The sequence below is a fragment of the Natator depressus genome, chromosome 10 (genome assembly GCF_965152275.1).
Source record: "Natator depressus isolate rNatDep1 chromosome 10, rNatDep2.hap1, whole genome shotgun sequence".
NCBI classification, from domain to species: Eukaryota; Metazoa; Chordata; order Testudines; family Cheloniidae; genus Natator; species Natator depressus.
The window spans coordinates 65,003,190-65,027,060 of record NC_134243.1 but is presented as its reverse complement, the minus strand read 5'-3'; the positions used below and the strand labels follow the sequence as shown (position 1 = coordinate 65,027,060).

At 40.2% G+C, this 23,871-nt stretch overlaps 1 protein-coding gene across 1 annotated transcript in view; it reads right to left on the bottom strand.

Annotated features, from left to right (window-relative positions):
• The window catches only part of TRPM7 (transient receptor potential cation channel subfamily M member 7), a 129,560-nt gene that overhangs the window by 53,778 nt on the left and 51,911 nt on the right, over positions 1-23,871 (bottom strand). Inside the window, exons 4-15 of the mRNA XM_074966399.1 lie at positions 22,370-22,568; positions 20,195-20,408; positions 19,538-19,662; positions 17,528-17,699; positions 13,743-13,917; positions 12,477-12,600; positions 11,526-11,598; positions 8,670-8,770; positions 7,790-7,924; positions 6,180-6,233; positions 831-971; positions 314-448 (exon numbers count right to left, since the gene is read on the bottom strand). Coding sequence (XP_074822500.1) covers positions 314-448; positions 831-971; positions 6,180-6,233; positions 7,790-7,924; positions 8,670-8,770; positions 11,526-11,598; positions 12,477-12,600; positions 13,743-13,917; positions 17,528-17,699; positions 19,538-19,662; positions 20,195-20,408; positions 22,370-22,568 — 1,648 coding nt within the window. The remainder of the gene's footprint in view (positions 1-313; positions 449-830; positions 972-6,179; positions 6,234-7,789; positions 7,925-8,669; positions 8,771-11,525; positions 11,599-12,476; positions 12,601-13,742; positions 13,918-17,527; positions 17,700-19,537; positions 19,663-20,194; positions 20,409-22,369; positions 22,569-23,871) is intronic.

Genomic DNA, 23,871 nt, shown 5'->3' with positions numbered 1-23,871 from the left:
GCTCACTTTAATAATGCAGGTAGTTTCAATGGGACAGATTCATCCCTGATATAACTGCGTTCAGTGATGTTACACCAAGGATGAGTTTTTTGCCCTTAAATACCACTGCTTATAAATAATATTTAAAATAAAATAAATGCATTATTTATGTAGTTCTTGCAATGGGCTAAGCATTTTACAGAAAAGTATGAAGTCAGAGGATCTATTGACTATATTTTGCCACAAATTTCAGGAGGGCCAGGATTTCACTCTAGGTTCTTACCTTGAAGAATTTACAATCAAAAAATGGTGAAATCTTATGACACAAACATACCTTTGGTTTGTAAGGCTGTGCAGTTTTGATGAAATGATTATGTCGCATTTTCTCTTTTTTATCTGCCCTGTTACCAAAAGGCTCATGGCTTTTACGCAGTTGAGGAGTATTATTTGAAGGATTACGCCCAGACCGCTGGAAGAGAAAAAAAAAAGATGCTAAATGTTGTTTTTAAGTTTCTTAACACATTTGGATAAAAACACTATGTGAGACAGCTATACAAAGACAAATGTACGACTATTTAATTGAAAAATTATGTAACTGAAATGGTTATCATGGATTATAAATTTGATCTCCATATGATAGCTAAAATCTTAAACAGTAAAATATTTTTCACATGAATAATTCTTAATCACACAGCTAATTCCATTGCCCTTAATGGATTCAGTCCTGTAACAAAGATTTACAAGACTGGGCTATAATTTTCACAAACAGTCAACGGTTGTTGGTGTTTAGACATTTTAAAAACATGTTTTCCTAAATGTAAAGCATTTTAAGCTTATCAAACTCCACATACCCGACTGTTCCCACTGAGACTGTTGTATATGACTCTAAAGCGTTTTCGCGTATAGGTGCATCTGTAGGTTCCTCCCATCAAATATTCAATAACAAGCCCTACATCAATCAAGTTGATTTTATATCCTGGAGGAAGGTTTCCCTAGAAATATAAAACTGCTCTTAGCATTGTAGATATATTACAACATAGTTAAACTTATCTACAGCACTTTCACATGTATATCAATTCTAGATAACGAGTGAGTTAAGCCTTTCATTCTAAACGCCTGTTTGAGGTTTAATATATAAAACTATTTCAAAGCAGAGTAGAGTCTACTTTGTCAGGTACAGTAATTTTCCTCTGGAGGTTGTATGTATTTTTTGGTTTTGTAACTCAAGTACTATTAACCTATTTTATTTAAACAGAAAGATATTTTTTAGATTCAAGCAGCTTAGATTCAAACATTTCAAGCTGTGTGACAATGAGACATGACTGATACAACTGCAGACCCTGGAAGGACAGGAGTTTGCTAGAATGGCTCTATTCTTTCTTGCCAAGAGGATCCAAACAGCAGCATCCTTTGTTTGCTTCAATAAGCCTTTGCATTGCGAGTGTATCTCACATCTTTAAAGTTGTCTAGAATCCATTTATATTCCTCATAATAATCAGCAATTTTCTTCCAAATTCTGGAACTTGAACACGAAGTGTTTTCCCATGGAAGTTCCCTTAACATTTGGTTTTGGTTGTTTTTTTGTGTGGGGGTGAGGTGAGAAGAGAAGGTGTTGGGGATGAATATGGGTGATTGTATCTTTTCTGCCCCTCTATGGCTTGAAGTGGAAGATTCCTGGAGTGCTGCTCTAGTCTCTCCTTCCCTCAGCAGGCTGTGAACTAGGGTGGAACAGGAATACATCATATACTAATCTCCTAGTCATGACCTGGCCCAACCAATTAGAAATCCTGTATTAGGCCCTTCTGCTTCCCCACTACATTGGTTTCACTGCCTAGAGTCTTCAAAATTGCTAGAGATTATACATATGAGGGAAGGATAAGGATAAGTAGGACTTGCCCCAAAAGATCAGTGCCTTTATCTTATTGTTATGCTAGTTCTCAAGCCCCTCATTTACACTACATCAGGGATACCAAGTGTGTTGGCCAGCTAGAGCCAAGCTATACTTCTAATGAGACTCCATGGATTAAGTTAAGGCTATGGAAGACCCTTACCTCACAGTGAAACATCTATTAACTTCAGTGGGAATTCTGGGGGCAAAAGATCAGAATTCTTATTGCACATCCCATGAGTACCCAGTTCATAACGGGGAAACTAATGATCCAATCAGTGGACTGCATTCAAAGTCCTTTCTAGGGCTGAATCTCTGTCACTTGTAAGCCAACTTTCCTGTTGCAATTCCTCCTCCCCTTCCCTAACATTTGAGACATTGGGCTAGCCCGGAGAGTACTGCAGCTCAGTGTCGAGGGATTGTCAGCAGCCAAACACAGCATTATCAGCTATTTATCCTGTCACCACATTGACATCATCTGCCTACAAGAGATGCACATTGCCACTGCAAGATGCAAGGTGCTTCAAGATTATCAGTTTTGACCTGCTGTGCCACACCCCACATGCCAAACACAGCCACACCATTTATATCCAGTGAAACACCTCAGATGCAGCTCCATTTACATCTGCTAGTAACTATGATATGATTCAGGTGGGAGGTTTCCAAATCGCAAAATGTTTACAAGCCAGTGAATGTTAACTGGGATCAGCAAGTTCTGCCCAGACTAGTACTCCCAGGTGTCTAAGTAGGGGACTTCAACAGCCACCATCCTGACTGGGGATACCTGGCATCAGATGCTAATGAAGACTAACTGGTGGAGTGGGCATCTAACAATGATCTTGCCCTCATCCATGATGCAAAGCAGGGAGGCACCTTCCACTCAGTCAGATGGTCTCATGAATATTTTCCTGATTTGAACTGGGTGTCATCTGTGGATAGTCACTCCCAACCTGTATCATGTCTGGTCTTGGAAGACCTCCCACATAGCCAACACAAACCTTTCATTATTATCCACATCGACACATCCACAACTCCCAATCATTAGATTCTTTAACAAATAGAAATAGAACTCCAGGAAGGCAGACTGGAAGAAGTACACAGATGCTCTAGTAAAAAGCGTCATCGCTATACCATCACACAGCATCCTGGTCAACGAAGCTTTCGGTCGACTCCAAAAAGACATCTTCAAAGCCGCCTGCATGTCCACACCAGGTGGCCACCATCCAGTCTACATGCCATGCCTTGATGCTGAATGTGCTAAACTGCTCGGTCATTGTGAATCCTGTGGTGATCCAGATATTGCTGATCAGCTAATCAGGTCACTGGATGCTGCCAGACGGCCACAACGGGAAGAGATGATTTGGAATGTAAAAGTCACTCACTCAAATGGGAAACGCTGGAATTTGATTGGTCATCTTGGTGCAGATCAGCAGCCCTAAGCTGAGTCACCTGTCACACCAAACCAAGCTACCAGCCATCTGGTGAATGTGTCAAACAAGTCCATGACAAATAGCATCAGTCCCATCGGAGTAACATCACTCAGCAACACAGAGTCGTCCACAGCCACAGAGTTAGACAAAATTCTGATATCAAGAGCAGCACTGCTGCTGGCTATGACAACATATTGCCAGAGCTCCTAAACATGAGTACCAAGGTGCTTCATCAGTGGCTGGCACAGTTCTTCACATGAATGGTCAACAAAGAGTAACTTATGAAGACATGGCGAATGTCAAAAGTCACTGTTCTCCTGAAACTAGGGAAAGACCCACAATGATGCAAGATACTGAACTATATCCCTGTCGTCCGTGACATTCACAGAGCTGGAGTGTCTTCACTTCTGGGAACAGTGAGTCAATCCTCAGCATTTGGCAAGCAGGCTTTCAGAGGGTGAAGAGTACCTGCGATCAAATGCTAGCTTTGACAACATTCACTGAAAACAGTTTAAAAAAAACAACAACTGAAGATGGGAGTTGTATTTCTGCACCTGAAAGCAGTATATGACACAGTCTGGCACATGGTACTCTTAGTCAAATTGCCAAGAGCACTCCTAGCATGGGTAGTCAACATTGTTGACCTTCTAATCCGCAACAGACGTTTCCAAGTGTATATGGAAGACAGAGATAGTGCTTGGAAAAGACAAACCAACAGTCTACCCCAAGGTTCTGTGCTGGCCCCGATGCTTTTCAACCTATACACAAACAATCTTCTGTTTACCCAGTCCTGCAAGTTCACATACCATATGGCATTTGCCTTAGGTGTCCAAGCAGTTGCCAGAACTTGAATATGCCCTAAACACTGACTTGATTAAGATTGCCAATCACTGTAGTGGTTGGCATTTACAACCACGGACAAAAGAACAGCCATGCTCGGTCAGACTGATGGTTGATCTAGCCCAGTATCCTGTCTTCAGACAGTGACCAATGCCAGGTGCTTCAGAGGGAATGAACAGAACAGGTAATCAAGTGATCCATCCCATTGCCCATTCCCAGCTTCTGGCAAACAGAGGCTAAGGACGCCATTGATGGACCTATCCTCCATGTGTGACCAAGACACTTTTCAGCATGTTCCATCTTTACAACACCAGAGCAGTCCCAGAATCAAATATCTTTCTCAATGGACACCACTTGAAACACAAATCCCACCCAGTCTACCTAGGAGTAATCCTACATAGATCTCTCATTTATCCTAACCATCTGAGCAAAACATGACAAAGGAGAGGTAGCACAACAACCTTCCAAGCAAATTGGCTGGCACTTCACTGTGAGCAAATGCTCAAATGCTTCAATTATCTGTTTTAGCCTTCTGTTATTTTGTACCATAATACAATGCTCCCGTCTGGCTCAATCAGTCTCACATCAAGTTGGCTGACATACAATTACGCTGCACCACCTGCATTGTAACTGGGACGATTTGACCCACAACAGTACCATTGCTCCCCGTGTTAAGCATCGTCACTCCCGCACACATTCGTCATAAGGATGCTATGGCCAGAATGGTTGAGAAGATGAGGGCAAACCTGAGCCTACCACTATGCAGAGATCTCTTTGACCATCCGAGAGTGCACTTGTTGAGGCACCAGTGTGGGCCCATTTACCCTGTCCAGATTTCTCTGCAAAACTAATGATCCAACCAGTGGACTGCAGCTGACATCAGAAACTCGTCTCCATGCCACTCCTGGGCTCTTCTGAACTGATTTCAAAAGACCTGGGTCAATGTGCAGCCAGATTTCATACCTGGGGCCAGTAAGAGGATCCCACCTGCAGCTGTGGCCAAAGACAGACAATGTCACACGTCACTGACAACTGCCCTCTGACCAGATTTGATGGTGGTCTGAGGGCTCTGCACTCCACTGATGAGGCTGCTGCAAATGACATTGGCAAGCTCCACATCTGACAAGAAGAATGGGAGCTCTGGCTCATAGAACAAGCTCTTTGGATACTAGCTTTACTACTGGTCCAATCCACAGTGACTCTGCAAGCAGAACTCTTATTAAGATCAATGGAGTTCTTCCCAGAGTTTTTACAAGACTGGGCCCTATTTAACTATTGCTGTAATTCAATCTCTGAGGGAAGAAAAATTGGACACTAAAAGGGTAACAGACTAGGAACAGTCAGTCTTCTTTTGCCCAAAACACTCTAAAGATGGTGCTTACTGCAAATGGAAACTAACAGTTTGTAGTACTAGTATCTTCTCTTTTGGGAACAGAATTTTACAGAACAAAAACTAATCCTAGTTCAGTTTCCTCTTTCATCAGGCTCAAGACTCTTTCACAAGACTCTTAAACAAGGAGATGGCTGAAGAAGGTAGCTGACTAGGATGATCCTCATCCATTTCCCTTTGCATATTGCTCTAGAATATCATTTCAGCCACTACTGCTGCTGTAACGGCAGACGAGTCTTAAATCAATGATCACATGGCATAAGGCCTGTGGATCTGGAGTTTTGCTTGGACTAAAATTTTATTATCCCACTGATTTTTACTTAAGCGCTTTTGAAAATTTTACCCTTGATCTTTAATTATAGGTACACACCTACTAACTTATCACCACAAATCATCCTTCCAAAACTGTTGTGAAAATGCTTTCAGTGTGGCCACAGTAATATCATCTACTTCTCAGAATCAATTCTCCCATCCCACCTGACTGTATGCTCTTTCAAAATCTGGGTTTAAGATACACATACGTAATTAATAAAATTAGGATTGGCTAACTGTTGTTGATATTAAAATAAACCTAACAGTCTAAAACACTAAGACTTAAATTGCTAGCAAAACATCTTATTTCACAGTTGTTTGATACAAGTTTAAAGCATACCTGTTTGACATCCCGAACAAGGTGAAAGAGTGTTGGGTTAGTTGGGCCTTGTTTCTTTACACACACAAAGAGAAAAAAAAAGACAAGACAGAATTTTGGACAGTTAAATTATAAGTGATCTTAAATATGCAAGACTGACATGAAAACACGGAAGCAAAAGCAAAAACCTGATATTTGCACATTGACCTTAATGAAAGAAGTTCTCTCTCTAAACTGTTAGCAACCATCAGATACAAATAGTCCACCATCTAGCAATACTATGTGCTAAGCATTTGCCCTTTGTTTCTGGTTTTCCTTTCTGATTTTGTAACCCTGAGAGAGAGAGAGTGAGTGAGAGAGAGAGAGAGAGAGCAAGAAAATGTGAGTGAGAGAGAGAGAGTGTGCGCGCGAGCGCAGGTCAGTGTACTGTAGCTCTTGTCTCACATCCACAGTATGGAACACCACTCATCAATGTATGGATTCTTGTAAAATTTTATGTATAATTTTACTTTTTAGCTCTCTTAAACCACAGAAATCAATTCCATTCATGTTTACAGAATTTAAAAATGAAAATAATTGAGTAAAGAATTTGTCATGTGATAAGTTACTAAGTAAAAGTAGTTTTTACTTTGATACAATAGTCTTCATTTCCTAAACTGCTGTATAGCGTTGCTGTTAGAACATTTGCCATGCTCCATCCCAGAAGTGGTTGTACATCAGCAGTGTATGAAATCATCTCTGTACAATTCACTTAAAAGTGTGAAATGCTATATATTAAATATTTAAACACTTTAACAAATATTAATCGTTAACTATTTATTTACATATGGCAATAGTATATTGTCTTTATATAGTATCTTTTACTTTGAGAGTGGTTTATAAAGATAAATATTGCTCACATTTTACAGATGAGGAAACTGGGTACAGACAGATTTTTTTTTTTTTGGACAAAGAAACTATTTACAGAATCGGGTGTAGAACCTGGTCTCCTAGTTCCTAATCCTTTGCTTTAATCACTAGACATTCACTTACAGAAAGAGATTATTTTTGTGCTTTCTAAAACAAAATTCAAATTATTTATACCCTCTAATTTCCTTTGAAAAAGCCAAAAGTAACTGTCATATAGTTACCATAGTGTTTGTAAAAATACTCTGCAGATGTAAAGCACATTAACTGCTAAAAAGCACAAAACATTGTTTCTTTCATTAGATGGCTGTCCTCCATGAACACCTCATCTTGGGTCACAGGGACTCCTGCATACAACTTTGATAACCAGTGAGTTTCAAGGCTTCTTGTACAGATTAGTTGTCAAATGCTGACACTCAGAATGTTCTTATCTCCTTCAGTGCATGCCTAAAACTTTAGTTCTTTTATAATGGATCACCATAGAAATACATGGTTATATGTTGCACCTACTGTTAGTATGATCACCTAGTAAAATAGTTAAATATAAGGAATAAATGCCCATGAAAACAATGTTTCTAGGTCATCTTTAAAAATAAGTAGGCATACAAACCAAGAGTTTTCTAACAGCTATTTTTACAAATTTTTCTAATTATGACAAGTTTACAGCTATGACTTTATAAATTGAATACAGTATATAAAATTCTCTACAATTGTCATTAACTTACTGTGTTGTAAAGCTCTTCCAGCCTGGGAATTGTAAGGAACTTGTGCATGCTTACTCCATTTTCAATAAGAAGTTTTACAAATGCAACTCGATCCATCACAAGGGCATCTAACATAGCCTGTTCCAGGGATCCAACCTGAAGGGGATGGGGGGAAGGGGAGGGGAGAGTGGTAAACGAATTACTTATTCAAAGGCTATTACTGAGGTAAATGTACCTCTACTTATCCAGCAGAACTAAATTAAAACAGTCTCATTTATATACAGATAAGGTAAGCAAGGAAATAGTGAGAGGGTATTTAACAACTTTTAACAAGTTGTTTCGAAAAACAAACAAGGTCAGAACTGCCATTAGTTCCAACAATGTCCCTGTGGTTTGACTGCGAAGTACTATAAGGTTATTTTATTAATGGAAAACCAAAATCTGAACCTTAGTACCCAAGCCAATTTACGAGCCACAGACAACAAAAGAAAAGAAAGACGCCGCTGTTTAATACCCAATGTATGTTTCTTCCAACTGACAACAAGAATCTATTCCACTGGCTTCTTTTTAAAGAGCTTTATAAGATCATGTAATATGAAAGCAGAAGAAGCTAATGAGTTGAGGTATCTTTAGATGTTACAGCTCATGATAAATAAGAGTTAAGTTTTAATCTTTTGTACTGAATATTTTTCCCCTGGTACTTGGAACATTTAGCACATTAAAAAAAAAAATCCAATAATTTTAGATAAGTAAAAAACAAAGTAGCTAAATGTCCAGAAATTGCTCTCCTAAAAATGTCAGTATTCTACTATTTCTACAGAATCAAAAGGTTCATTTTTTGAAATAATTTAGCTTCTGTCCTATAAGGTACCACTATGTTTAATCTAGAATATTTACATACCAGCCACTGTTGTCCATAAACAAAAACATGATTTTTGGCAATATCAACTCTGTCCCACGCCAGTGTAAGGACAAGCTGGTCAAATGCAGAAGCATTTGTACCTAAATCAAACAAACAAAGAATGTATATTTATAATTTAAGTTGCTCATAAAATGAAGCCTTATTTCATAAGTTTTCAAATTTTAAGGTGGGATATTACACATTAAGACACCCTAAAACTGTTTGAAACAAATATTTTTACCCCAAAGGAAACACATAAAATTAGAATATATTGTTTTTATTACTTAACACCATATATCCATGTCATAAGTAAGTAGCTGTAACAGAACAATTACTCACTTTGGAAAAAATTTAAACAAAAAATACATAAATATCACTGTTCTATATAACAGGTTTCAGAGTAACAGCCGTGTTAGTCTGTATTCACAAAAAGAAAAGGAGTACTTGTGGCACCTTAGAGACTAACCAATTTATTTGAGCATAAGCTTTCATGAGCTACAGCTCACTTCATCGGATGCATACTGTGGAAAATACAGAAGATGTTTGTTTTTATACACACAAATCATGAAAAAATGGGTGTTTATCACTACAAAAGGTTTTCTCTCCCCCCACCCCACTCTCTTGCTGGTAATAGCTTATGTAAAGTGATCACTCTCCTTACAATGTGTATGATAATCAAGGTGGGCCATTTCCAGCACAAATCCAGGGTTTAACAAGAACGTCGGGGAGGGGGGGGGGCGGTTAGGAAAACAAGGGGAAATAGGTTACCTTGCATAATGACTTAGCCACTCCCAGTCTCTATTCAAGCCTAAGTTAATTGTATCCAATTTGCAAATGAATTCCAATTCAGCAGTCTCTCGCTGGAGTCTGGATTTGAAGTTTTTCTGTTGTAATATCGCAACTTTCATGTCTGTAATCACGTGACCAGAGAGATTGAAGTATTCTCCGACTGGTTTATGAATGTTATAATTCTTGACATCTGATTTGTGTCCATTTATTCTTTTACATAGAGACTGTCCAGTTTGACCAATGTACATGGCAGAGAGGCATTGCTGGCACATGATGGCATATATCACATTGGTGGATGTGCAGGTGAACGAGCCTCTGATAGTGTGGCTGATGTTATTAGGCCCTGTGATGGTGTACCCTGAATAGATATGTGGGCACAGTTGGCAACGGGCTTTGTTGCAAGGATAGGTTCCTGGGTTAGTGGTTCTGTTGTGTGGTATGTGGTTGCTGGTGAGTATTTGCTTCAGGCTGGGGGGCTGTCTGTAGGCAAGGACTGGCCTGTCTCCCAAGATTTGTGAGAGTGTTGGGTCATCCTTCAGGATAGGTTGTAGATCCTTAATAATGCGTTGGAGGGGTTTTAGTTGGGGGCTGAAGGTGAGGGCTAGTGGCGTTCTGTTATTTTCTTTGTTAGGCCTGTCCTGTAGTAGGTGACTTCTGGGAACTCTTCTGGCTCTACCAATCTGTTTCTTCACTTCAGCAGGTGGGTATTGTAGTTGTAAGAATGCTTGATAGAGATCTTGTAGGTGTTTGTCTCTGTCTGAGGGGTTGGAGCAAATGCGGTTGTATCGCAGAGCTTGGCTGTAGACGATGGATCGTGTGGTGTGGTCAGGGTGAAAGCTGGAGGCATGTAGGTAGGAATAGCGGTCAGTAGGTTTCCGGTATAGGGTGGTGTTTATGTGACCATTGTTTATTAGCACTGTAGTGTCCAGGAAGTGGATCTCTTGTGTGGACTGGACCAGGCTGAGGTTGATGGTGGGATGGAAATTGTTGAAATCATGGTGGAATTCCTCAAGGGCTTCTTTTCCATGGGTCCAGATGATGAAGATGTCATCAATATAGCTCAAGTAGAGTAGGGGCGTTAGGGGACGAGAGCTGAGGAAGCGTTGTTCTAAGTCAGCCATAAAAATGTTGGCATACTGTGGGGCCATGCGGGTACCCATAGCAGTGCCGCTGATTTGAAGGTATACCAATTGTTTGAAGGTTAAAGGTTTTTTGAAGGTTTTGAAGGATTTGAAGGTTGCCAACTGTGCCCACGTATCTATTCAGGGGACACCACCACAGGGCCTAATAACATCAGCCACACTATCAGAGGCTCGTTCACCTGCACATCTACCAATGTGATATATGGCATCATGTGCCAGCAATGCCTCTCTGCCATGTACATTGGTCAAACTGGACAGTCTCTACGTAAAAGAATAAATGGAACCAAATCAGATGTCAAGAATTATAACTTTCATAAACCAGTCGGAGAACACTTCAATCTCTCTGGTCACACGATTACAGACATGAAAGTTGTGATATTACAACAGAAAAACTTCAAATCCAGACTCCAGCGAGAGACTGCTGAATTGGAATTCATTTGCAAATTGGATACAATTAACTTAGGCTTGAATAGAGACTGGGAGTGGCTAAGTCATTATGCAAGGTAACCTATTTCCCCTTGTTTTCCTAACCGCGCCCCCCCCCCCGACTTTCTTGTTAAACCCTGGATTTGTGCTGGAAATGGCCCACCTTGATTATCATACACATTGTAAGGAGAGTGATCACTTTACATAAGCTATTACCAGCAAGAGAGTGGGGTGGGGGGAGAGAAAACCTTTTGTAGTGATAAACACCCATTTTTTCATGATTTGTGTGTATAAAAACAAACATCTTCTGTATTTTCCACAGTATGCATCCGATGAAGTGAGCTGTAGCTCACGAAAGCTTATGCTCAAATAAATTGGTTAGTCTCTAAGGTGCCACAAGAACTCCTTTTCTTTGTACTATATAAACGGTTACATTTTCCCTCATATCACTAAAGTGCAGTTTTGGGGTTATTAAATGCCCTTAAATTTAAAACCTCACCTTTTAGCAGCGCTGTAAGTATTGCAACATCAATATCTTGATGTTCATCTGACCCAATATGGAATACGGTAATCTGTTTTATTTAAAAAAAAAAAAAAAAAAGCATAATATTGAAATAAGTATTCCATCTCACTTTTAAAAACAGTATCTCCTCTATATTTTGTAGCACAAGGGATAAGCCTTTCACCATAAAGAATATAAAAATCTAAAATCAGTTTGAGTTTATGAGAACTTTGTTAGCTCGTGTTTAAATACTGACACAAGATTGGGATTAGAGTATGGGATGCTAACTATTGCCCTCATTCAGAAAAATACTTAAGTATGTACTTACATCCATCTTAATTAGTAAAGCAGTTAAGCAGTTTTCAAAACACCACCCCATAAGCAAAATACCTAAATTCTATTGACTTCAATAGGACTTTATGTTTGTGCTTAAAATTAAGAATGTGCTCAATTACCCTGCTGATTAGGGAATACTTTCCTGAATCACGGCCACTAAGACTAAACGTTTTACCATAATACTGACCAAATAACATTAAAAAATTATTTCAGTTTTTGGGCCTCTATGTAGCAACAATATACTTCTTTAATTACAACATCTTGGGTTCATTTTATATTGTAAAATATCTTTTATTACACCATTTTGTGTTGATTAAAGAGAAAGCAATCAAGCTTACACCGAGCTCTTCTACACGTCTGGTTACAAAACCATCATTGATCATCATATGTAATCACAGTAAGCAGAATCACTTGACCAAAGGTAAGAAAAAATGAACAAGAAAATTGGAGTTTGACTTTTATTTGGGGCCATTCTATCTTCCCTAGTTGTTCAGATTCCATCCCATAAAGATGGACCTTTATTGATACAAACAATCTGAGATGAATCTAAAATTAGATCTTACAAGTGCACATGCTTGAAATAAAAGGCTTCCTATACTGAAATCCACTTACAAGTTCTTTTTTTTTCATGCATTCCAACAACGTCTGAAACAGATGAACTGCCTCACTCTGACCGAAATTAAATGTCTTTTTGATGGTTGAAATGATTTCAGGTTCTGCTCCATCAGGAATATTTCTAAGATTACAAAAACAATCAATCAAAAACCCATATTGTTATACATGAACTGTAAGCTTGTCAATAAATATATTTCAAATGGTCTAACACATGCCTATCCAAAAGCTCTGGGTACATGTAAGAGCTTTACCAAGATAATTATGACAACTGTCCAAAACTAAAATAAGTCCCCCTTCTTCCTAAGGGCCATACAAACAGACTTTTCCCACAGTCTCCGAAACCAGCTTAGCACCTCCACCACCCAATAACCTCCAGTAAAATCCTAAGAGAACAGCTAGGCTGTGTAGCATGACCTGGTGATAAAATCTGGGCTTTGGCAGATCAACAGGACCAAAGTGAACTCAAAAATTGAACTCCCTCTCTCTGAATATGTCCTGCCTCCCATCTCCTTCACAATTAAAACTAGCAGGCTCTTAGTTTTAGCTCCTCATCTCATCTCTACTGCCTCAGAATCACAATAGGAAAGGCAGTCTCTGACAAATAGGTCCCTACATATTTAATGCTTTATGTATACCTGAAAACTAACTGGAAGCCAGTGAGGCGCATGGAACACAAATGCATTGTTTTTCCTGTATGGAACACCACTTCACAAGTGGGCAGCCACATCACACACCATCAGAATAGTCTTAAGGTGAATTTGTTTTCAAACAGTTCATACAGAATCATTTCCTCTCTCTTTTCAGTCAAGCTCTTACTGTACATACAGCTCATTAAATGAAACGGTCTGACAACTAAAATACTTTCAAGTGGTATTTTCAGGTAGCTTGGTAACATAGTGGGACTACATTAGTCTTGTGTCTCTGAGAATTCTGGTTCAATTCTGATTTCAGTCAGAAGCAAAAATGAGTTTGGGGACTTCATCCTACTGTCCCCTTGGAAGCATTACAAAAGCACCACACAATTTACAAAATCTGGCATGACTGGCAGTCTCTGCTCAGGAGGAATCTAGAAGCAAAACAGTGTGGCAGCTCAGGACTGAGGTTTACTGGTACAGCTGTGTGGGAAGTTTGGCCAGAATGCATGATTTAAGTCTTTGCTCTGACTTTCATGAACATGAGGCTCCTACACCAGTTTGTTAATGGAAAGTGCTCTCAAACAAGTCTAGCACTATTAGTCAAAGTATTAATCATATGTAGGCTTACCCTCCCTCTTCTGTTTGCTTATGAACATATGCCAGTATGTCTGCAGCTCTCCCAGTTCCCTCACATACTACTACTGGCACTGGAGGACTTTCTTGAAGGTATTCCAAAACTGTGAGGATAACATTGGGACCACCTTCAAATATCAGTGCTACCACAGGGACACCCTGTCCAATTCCTACAAAAAGGTAAAAAAACATCAAATCAGTATCGAAGTCAAAATTAAACTTCCTTTAAAAAAAAAAAATTTCATGTTCTTTGATCCAAGCTTTACCAATATGCTGTGATGCAAGCTTTTCTAAGTTTACTTCAGGTCTTCAAGTAACATGAAAACGTTACTACATCTCACATATAATTGCTTTGCTACAGCAGTTGAGATCATTACGATATTTGTATGTGAATATACAGCCAACAACTTACACAGTGCATGAACACATCATATTAACGCCCAGTCTTGCCTCACAGTATTTTATACCACTTTTTAAAACAATAAGATTAGAAGATGAACCATAATCCTTTTCTGCCTCACAAAAGCACATTGTCACTATGAAAAAAATGCATACTTTGTAACAAGCCTGTATTCACGTTACTAATCTTTTAAAATATATATAAAGGAATATAGCATGATGTAAAAACTGTCTGGAATTCTTCAGAGAGGGAAAGATGTCAAAAACTAGAACAACATTTTCAGGGCCTTCAAATACATTCTTATCAGTAATGGTTTCATCACCAATGGTGTTTTGCGGGTCACTGACACTCGCTACTTCTCTTTCCGGTTCTTGACTCTCATTTTTAAATATTCTACTCTAGTTACAGGGCAACTTGAAATAAAATCAGGGAATTTTTGCCAACAAAACTAGTTCATGTGGCCAACTTGTCACACTACTGTATATCAAAAACTGTTAATTAGTGAACAGGATGGCAAGGAGGGCGACAGAAAGGAATTATCCTCTACAACAACAAATTTGTTGGCTACATTTCAGTCTTTAAAAACATTCAGGTAGTAAACAGTTACTTTTTTTTGCATTCCAGTACTCTAAATTGTTAAATGAACTAGGCTACATAGTACAAATAGTTTTTATCAGAATATCCAACAAAAAGACAGCTGTTGGAAGTTATGGTAAGGCACTCTGGAGTTGTATCCAAGAAAAATTAGATTAAAGCTGGACACATACAGATGAGATCCCCATAAAATCAAATGAGGACAGATTGCCTCTGTCGGAAAAACAACAGAAATCCTCAGTTACGTAGTCTGAGGAGATCACTGCTTCCAGTTTGAAATAAATTTATAATCAGTCATATAAAATACATTATAAACCTTTGCTAACTACTTAATCAGAAAAATACTGAAATGGACAAAAATTAAAATGCTGATTAGCAGACAGTCTCAAATAAGAGTATATGTGTGGAGAACATACTCCTATTGCTAAGAAATCATATAAATTCAATGGAATGCAAGAATCATAACTTTATTACTTTGATAGATCTATAACCATAAATATAGAATATGGGAGTGTTTTATAACAACATGAGCCCTCACATGGGGATCTCTCTTCAACTACTAGACAAAATATTTTTAAAGAAACACAATATCAATTTTTGTTTATTGATTTTTTTTGCAAAGCAACAAAACACAGTTTCTACAGGAAGGGGAAAAAAGTATATAGCTGACAGGTGCAGATCAGTCTTCATGTGACTAAGGATTACGAGTAAGGCTGCGAGTCTTTACGGAGGTCACGGAAGTCACAGATGACATGACTTTCCGAGACTTCCATGACTTCTGCACCTAAGATTTAGTCAGGAGTATTTATAGTACAGGTCATGGACAGGTCAGGGGCTGTGAATTTTTGTTTATTGCCCATGACCTGTCCATGACTTTTAGTAAAAATACCCATGACTAAATCTTAGCCTTAATTATGAGGCACTAACTAGAGAAATATTCTTAAAGGACAGATACCTTTATGTTAATTTAATACAGGAGAATGCAGATCAGCACAAAATGCCTGGGGTTTCTTCCCCTAAATAGCAGTGACCCTTAATTCAAATTTCCCAGCCATCCCCTATCATGAAACTACAAGTGATTAGCCTCAGGGAAAATGGCTAATCAGATCAGTGAGGGCTATCAGTACTTGCGGGGCCAGACGTATGACCTACTTACTCCAAAGCCTTAGGTGATACATCCTGGCTTGATCTAGTGATGCTACACTGCCCATTCTAGAACTGGCTGGTGGCTAGTGCCAGCCCCAGTGGGCCACGAAAGAAGCCTCCTAGCCGCAGCAGGGTCAGTACGAATCCATAAGCAGTGCCCAGGGTTCAAGTCAGCAGCTGAAGTGATGTCCAGAAAAGCCAAGACATGGCTTTTCCATGGGCAACTGGGTTCCTGAAAGTGTCTTAAATTCAGGGCTTGTTTACACACAGAGGTTGCACCAGTTTAACTTAGATCAATTTAAAAACCAGTTTTGTTAAACTGGTGCGTATTCCTGGGTGGACATAGTTTAAAACTGGTTATATCTGTTTTGCTTGCACCTTTAAGTTTCCTTCGAGAGGGATCTTGTGTCCACTTTGGTTCAGTTAGATCAATTTGTCAGACACAGTAATGGCTGTGAAGTAGGATAAATTTTTAGGAAAAGTGAAAGAGGGAAGCTTAGCCTCAGATGTTTCATTATACATGGAACTGGCAGCACCACCTATTAGGGGCTCATAAAGGGAATTGTTGGGCAACCTTGTTTGCCGTTGCTTACGCCTTTGACTAACTTCAACTCTTTGGCTAAAATATTCTATGCCAGGTGTCCACCCCAGAATGATGATGGGGGGGGGGGAGTGAGGGGGAGAGAGAGAAGAGGGTATTTCAGCCAAAAGAGTTCAGCCATTTCTAGCAGCCTTTTTTTTTAAGACACTTTAATGTCCCCATGCTTTGGAGACTTGAAATTTTGCAGGGATAGGCTGTGTGTGTGATGGTGTGTTTCTAATTTTCTAGATGCATGACTTGAGATGCTGCAGTCTGATCTGCAGAAGGAAGGGCACTCGCAACTACAAGTGAAGTCAGTGGGGATTGTGCTTTCAACATATAAAGTAGAGTATAATGTTAAGTATTCTGAAAAATCAGGTCCTAAATGCTTCAAACTGGACACCAAAAATTAGCAGGTTTTTTTGTTACAGATCTGGAAATATTTTAATTTATGAATACTGTATGTTGACCTAGCTACTGGGATGTTTACTATATGAATACAGTAGAACCTTGGAGTCATGAACACCAGAGTTACAAACTGACCAGTCAACCACACACCTCACTTGGAACCAGAAGTAAGCAATCAGGCAGCAGCAGAGGAAAAAAAGCAAATGCAGTACAGTACTGTGTTAAACGTAAACTACTAAAAAAAAAAAAAAAGAAAGCAGTATTTTTCTTCTGCATAGTAAGTTTCAAAGCTATATTAAGTCAATATTCAGTTATAAACTTTTGAAAGAACAACCATAACGTTTTGTTCAGAGTTATGAACATTTCAGAGGTATGAACAACCTCCATTCCTGAGGTGTTCGTAACTGAGGTTCTACTTTATGTTGATTTAGTTTAAAACAGAGCTGTCAGGAAAAAAAACACACAAGAAAGAGACATTACAGTAGTAAGGCAACCTGGATTCTGCCATTTCCTAACTTGTGAGGGCTTCACTTCACAACCTTAATAATGTGGGGGTTTTTTAAAGCATAGTTTGTGTGTGTGTGTGTGTGTGTAATATTTTTCAATAGAACAGAGCAACATTAGTCATTGCCAAGACATTATGATCACTTACTTGCATGGATCCGCTGCAAATTGATAGTTTTTTCCAGTTCTCTTCGCAAGTTAACTTCTGCTCCATACTTTCCAACTGTTCCATCATCCACCAGTATGAAATGGGAATGGAGATTATTTAGGACATTTAGTTTGCTTAGAGGATTTAACAGAGTTTGATATGGAGCAACAACCTAAAAAAACAACATACAAACAGGCATGATTTGCCAAGTGCCAGTCTGATCACCACAATTTTGGCTATTTGGTCTGGTTAAAAGTTAAAGGCAATGGTGAGCTGGAGCAGGTTCACACTGGTTCATGCGAACCAGTTGTTAAATTTTGAACCAGTTTTAGAACCGGTTGTTAAAAATTGTTACGGCTCCCCGAGCTCCCAGCCGGGGAGGCTCCCCCGGTCCCTCCCCAGCCTTCCCTGCTCTCACAGAGTCTCAGCATGCCGCACTGCCAGCGCCAGCGCTCTGGACCACTCCTGGGCAGCTCTGCAGCTCCTGCCGCTTTCAGTGGCATGATAAGGGGGTGGGGCTGCGAGCTCCAGCGGGCCATGCGGCATCCATACATGCTGCCCTGAGCAGCATCGTAAGGGGGCCAGGCCGGGGCTGGGAGGAGGGGTTGGATAAGGGGCAGGGAGCGGTTAGAGGGGGTGGAGGTTCTGGAGGGGCGGCCAGGGGACGGGGAACAGGGGGGGTTGGGTAGGCGTGGGAGTTCCGGGGGGTCTGTCGGGCAGGGCCAGTGCAAGCACTAGGCAGACTAGGCGACTGCCTAGGGCGCCAAGTGAGCAGACCTAAAAGGACACCTGCCAGCACACGTCTTCACCCAGCAGCTCTGCCTATAGGCTGCATTTTTGCGGGAAAGCAGGTTACTGTACAACACAATAATTCTGCTCTAAAGTGCTATAAAGAGGGGGCCTCTAGCAAATTAAAACCCTGACTGCAGATAAGAACAAAACAGGCAGCAAAAAGTATATGCCCGAATCCATGAAGACGTCTACCAAGCTCTCTGTGTTATAGCTGCAGACAAATTGAAATATCCTTTTCAGAGTTGAGTCTCAAGATGGAGAGGACAATTTTAAGAAGTAGTTTACACAATGTCTGACTTTACAGTTAAAGTTACAATAGTGCAGTGGTGACTATGCAGTTATGAAGGGGGAGAAAGAACTTTCATTCTGCGTAACTCATTCTCCATCCTGCCAAAACTCTACTCAGGCAATGGAGTGGGTGGAGAGCTCTAATCAGGGAGTGGCTCCCTCCCTGAATCCTGAGCTGCATGGCTGTGGCCCAAGTTGAGCTGCAAGGAAGCAGCTCTAGTTTATGCCAGGGAGAGGATCAGGCAAAGGGGAGCTCTGCTTTGCTGTGTGTATTTCTCACCTTGCTCCCCGAATCCTGCACAAAGTGTGAGATGGGCAGCTAGCACAGGAGGCAGAAGAGCCACCTCTGCTAGTAGAGAGTTCCCACACGCGGAAAGGGCTGGCCATTGCCACTGGCCATTTCCCACTGCTTTAAGTCCACTTTGCTCACTAAATTAAAAGAATGCAGAGTCCAACCCTAAATCCCTAGACACTTGAATATCCCTCTAAAGAGTTTAGGAACACACGTTTCATTTACTGTCTATGGGACTTGTGCTCCTATATCTCTTTGCTACTTTTGAAGATCTCCCCACTACGGTAATCTCAGGTTTTGTAACTTTTTGGAAACTTTTCCATAGACCTATAATTTCTTATGCTTGTTCTCAGATCACAGAGTAAGTTTTCTGGAAATTCTGTGGCTACTCTAACCTGCTCTTTGGGGCCATACAAGTGTACAACAGTCTACTCTATTGAATTAGCATTTCATAATTTCTTACAGCAGTAACTCCTCTGTAAATCACAACAGATGTCCCTATATCTCCCAGAGCAAAGGTAGAAGTACCTCTGTATCACAAAAGGCAGAGGGACAGCAAACCTGAGCAGACTATTAAAACACATATACAAAAGATCATGCAGTTAAAAGTTATTTCAACTGGGTAAGTTCATTCTTACGTCTCTTCCAACAAGGTCATTTCTGTTTTCAATCACCCCCCATGGAGCTATCCCAATAGTGCAAATCTTTCGAGATGATCTGGAAGCATGTTCTCTCAGGGCATCACCAACATGTTTTGCAACACCTGTTCATACACAAGAAAACATTCTGTATATTGAAACTACATCCGATTAGCATTAACCTCACCAATTACTGTGAAGAGAACTCATTTAGAGAACTCATTTAGTTGACAGCATAAAGAAAGACCTACTGTGCACAAAACATATATTAACAGTAACAGAGTACTGAGAATTTCTAGTAACTTTACAACATATATGCCAGTCAGTCTTGTCAGGGCAGAAGACAAGTCGCACTATAGTACTGCATATTTTGACGCAACATACACTTTTCACACAATTTACATGTTCTATATTGTTACATAATACCACAAGATTTAAGTTTATATGCTCAAAATAAAATTCAAACACATTAATTTGTTTAACTGTAAAGTCAGTCAAATTTTAGAGATACAAATATTGTGTTCCTCTGACTAGACTGTCGTTCTGGAATCTGCTTACCTTTATTTAAAGAACTAGAATGTGGTTAAACTGTGCACATGAGTCTGTACTGTTATTTGAAGGTTTATATTATATAAAATTTATACTTTATTTATTTACCTGTGTTTACTCCTCCAGTTATAATCCAGGCACCTGTTGTTACTGCAGCTTTAATAAGACCTTTGCCAAGCAACTGTTTGATGCGTGGATGAAGTTCAAATTTCTGCATCCCCCCATGTACAGAGATAACAAGTCTGGGCAGCTCCATTTGCCATTCTTTAAGAATAAGTTGTAGAATGGCTTCAGGTTTAGTGTCATATGACAATCTTACATACTAAGACAAAAAAGAAGTTGTGAGGGTTAGTAGGTTCCTATAATAAACCATTAAATTGATTAGGAAGATTCATGAGAACAAATACTATTGAATCCTGAGCTACAGAAAAATATGCATCTGTCATACTTTATGAACAATGGATTATAAGACCTGGAACAAGTATTTGCAGGTTCTCCAAAAATTCAAGTAGACAATGGCTATAAGATTTTGAAGGACTGACGAAAGCTGTAGATAGGTTACACGTAGGCCCAACACAATAACACTGTGTTCTATAAACTTTTATGTGACAATTTCATGAACATTTCTAAATTTGAGTATATTAATGAAAATCTAAAATATTGCCAAAATATGACCAGTTCAATTGCTGAGGCTGAATGTATTTTCTGTCTGTATATCCCATGTAAAAAGATATTCCAATTGTGAAAAAACATACATTCTCCCCATCCCCTGCATTACTCCCACATCTTCCAGAGAGGATGTCGGGGTAATGGAGTTAAGAATTATGCTACATCCCTAACATAGGCCATACAGACAAGAGGGAGCAAATGGGCAGAAGTGAAACCTTACTCAGACCAGTTCCCAGTGGGCAGGGGTCCACACTAACACCACCATCACCACAATTGGTACTAATTAGTTGGCAATCTCAGCAGAGGTGCCAAATAACGAAAGAACATGGAGACAACTATTTTTTCCACTCCTAGAAGTGGTTCCTCCAAGACAGGGTTGAGGTACACTGCAAGTCAGGGAGAGGGAAACTTGCAGTGCTGTTATCCATGATGTAGCTGTTTCTGTGGATAAATGGAGTACTTCAGTCTCCATGACTTTCAATCCACCACAAGCATTAATAGAAGAAATTTAGCAGAAGTTAATCATACCTTTCACAAAAAGGTTATAGTCAAAGAAAACACGGTCTTTCTAGTAACCAACGTCTGTTGCACTCAGACTTTTCTTTTTTAAAGTTTCCGTTTACTTTGAGACTTAATTAGCAGATTTGAGACCTCATTAGCAGGTTTGTTTAAAGGTTTGTTAAACAAAAACAAGCACGTATCCCACCAACCCACAACTCCAAGTAGAGGTCACTTTTACAGCACAGGTTTGAAAAGCGTTTAAATACAGGCTTTAGAACGGATGTGTGACAAAAACATTATTGTGGTAGTGAGTGGCACAACTATAAGTAAATCAAACTTTCATTATGATTTACACAATTGGGAAGGGTGGCATGAACGAGGGACCTCACTTTCACAACTGAGATTTCACACACAAAAGGCTCAGACTATATAACAATGTTTGTTTTTTTCTAAACCTACCAGCCTCTGCTTATTTGCAGTGAAGACTTTACATGAAGCTAGCCAGCCTTTTGGTAAGTCACATGGGTTGTCTTTGGTTTAAAAATTACTGACTAGAGCAGCAGTCCCCAAACTGTGGGGCATGCCCCCCTTAGGGAGGCGTGGAAGAACGTCCAGAGTATGCATGCAGTAGGGACCGGGCCACCCCCACAGGGGGAAGGGAGGGAGTGCCACCCAGCTCTGCTCTGCCTCCAGCCCAGCCCCAGCCTCAGCCACAGCTTGACTCCAGCCCCAGCCCAGCTTCGGCCCCAGCCACAACTTCACTCCGCCCCCCAGCCCGGCTCTGCCTCTAACCACAGCTCCTTCCCCACCCCCAGTTCTGCATTCAGCCCAAGCACCTCTGCTGAGTCAACTGTGCAGCAGAGAAGATGGGGCACAGACAGATTCCATTACTGGTAAGGGGGGTGGGGGGGCTGAAGGGGACAACAGGAAAAGTTTGGACACCACTGGACTAAAGAGAAGGACTCCTACTGATAGTAGGGAGGCTATCCTCTCACAACACAGGTATAGGCATTTCATCTACTTGCCAAACCTTTCCTTTCAAGATTTAAATGGCGTATCCAAACATCTTTGCCAATGGGACAAGGGAAGGACAAAAAGTCATTTTGTACATACCTTTGCTCTGCACGAATGAGAGCCACCTTGAAAGTTAATGACACCATAAGCATCAGTTGAACTCTGTTCTGTGTGTTTTTCCACTGACCATTCTTCTATTTCCCGATTAAAATTTTCACCCAGTTTGACATCTGTATATTTCATGGCAAGACTTGCCGTAAAGCAAGCATGTTGCCTGACCAAGCGACCACAGCAGCACCTGTACAGGATTATATATTACATTTGATTTTTACATTTGTAGTCATTAATCTCATTGTACTTGGATGCATGGAGTAATTAAAGGGGACAAATCTTTTTATCGCAGAGGCAGCAGAAAAAAGTTAGTTCTTTTATAGGCATGAAATTCTATCTGAACCTCAGTTACACCTTTCTAGGGTTATGGCTATCCTAGCACTTTTGTCAGTAAAACTTTTGTTGATTGGGGTGTGAAAAAAGTACCCCCCCAACCAACAAACATTTCATCAACAGAAGCACTGTTGTGGACTATGTCACAACACAGCACTATGTCAGTGGGACAGCATCTCCCGCTGACATAGGTACCACTGCTCGTTTGGGATGGTTTAATTATGCCCAAAGGAGAGCTCTCTCCCGTCAGCACAGAGCCGCTACACAAGAGACCTTACAGTGGCATTGCTGCAGCAGTACAGCTGTGCCACTGTAAGATCTGTAGTGTAGAATGATAAAGTATAGGAAAAGCTTTGGATGAATCACTCCTATCAGAAGACTGGCAGGCTGATGTAATCAAACCTGGCAAGAGATTTTGGCACTTCGCACTAACTCCCACCTATTTTCTTTAGCTTTCCACAGACAAAAGTTCCCATAACACTCAGAGCAAGGTTATACACAATTCATAATTATGTCAAATACTGATGGCTCTTATTCAAAGCTAAAGAGTGAGGTGAATTGGAAGTCAAAACACATTAAGAGTAACCAGCAGACTAACAGTGTTCAGAAAGGTTTGATTATTTAAGTTACTTTTTCCTAGGTATTATAGGTAGGGCTCGTAGCGCTGGATTATTAAGGTTGCCCAACACTCTCCATTATAAGACCCTGTTTCCAGTTGCCTATATCTTTGCCACATTAATCATTTGGGCTGAAATTTTACATGCCAAACTGGATGACTCAGGCTGAATTTTTTTGAAAATTTCAGCCAAAATGGCTCAGCCATTTCCAATAATGACCCCATGCCGGGGAGAGTGCTTGGACTTTGTTCAGGCTTGGGAGCAAACACACATGAATCAGTGGTTAGATCCCCACAGCAGCCTGGTGAGTATCCAAGAGGGTGGGGCTTGACCAAGTGTGTGACAGGTAGTGCGGAGACAGATTGGATGAGGGGCCTGGAAAGGGAGACGAAACACATTGGATGGAAGCTGGGAGAGGTGGTTGAAAGGGACAGGATAAAAGAGGCTATCCCCACTAAAGCACGCTCCCCTCCAATACCTGAAATGGAACCTCAACCCCCCCAAGTCTCAGCATTCCTCTGCTTGCAGGAAAAATCTGTG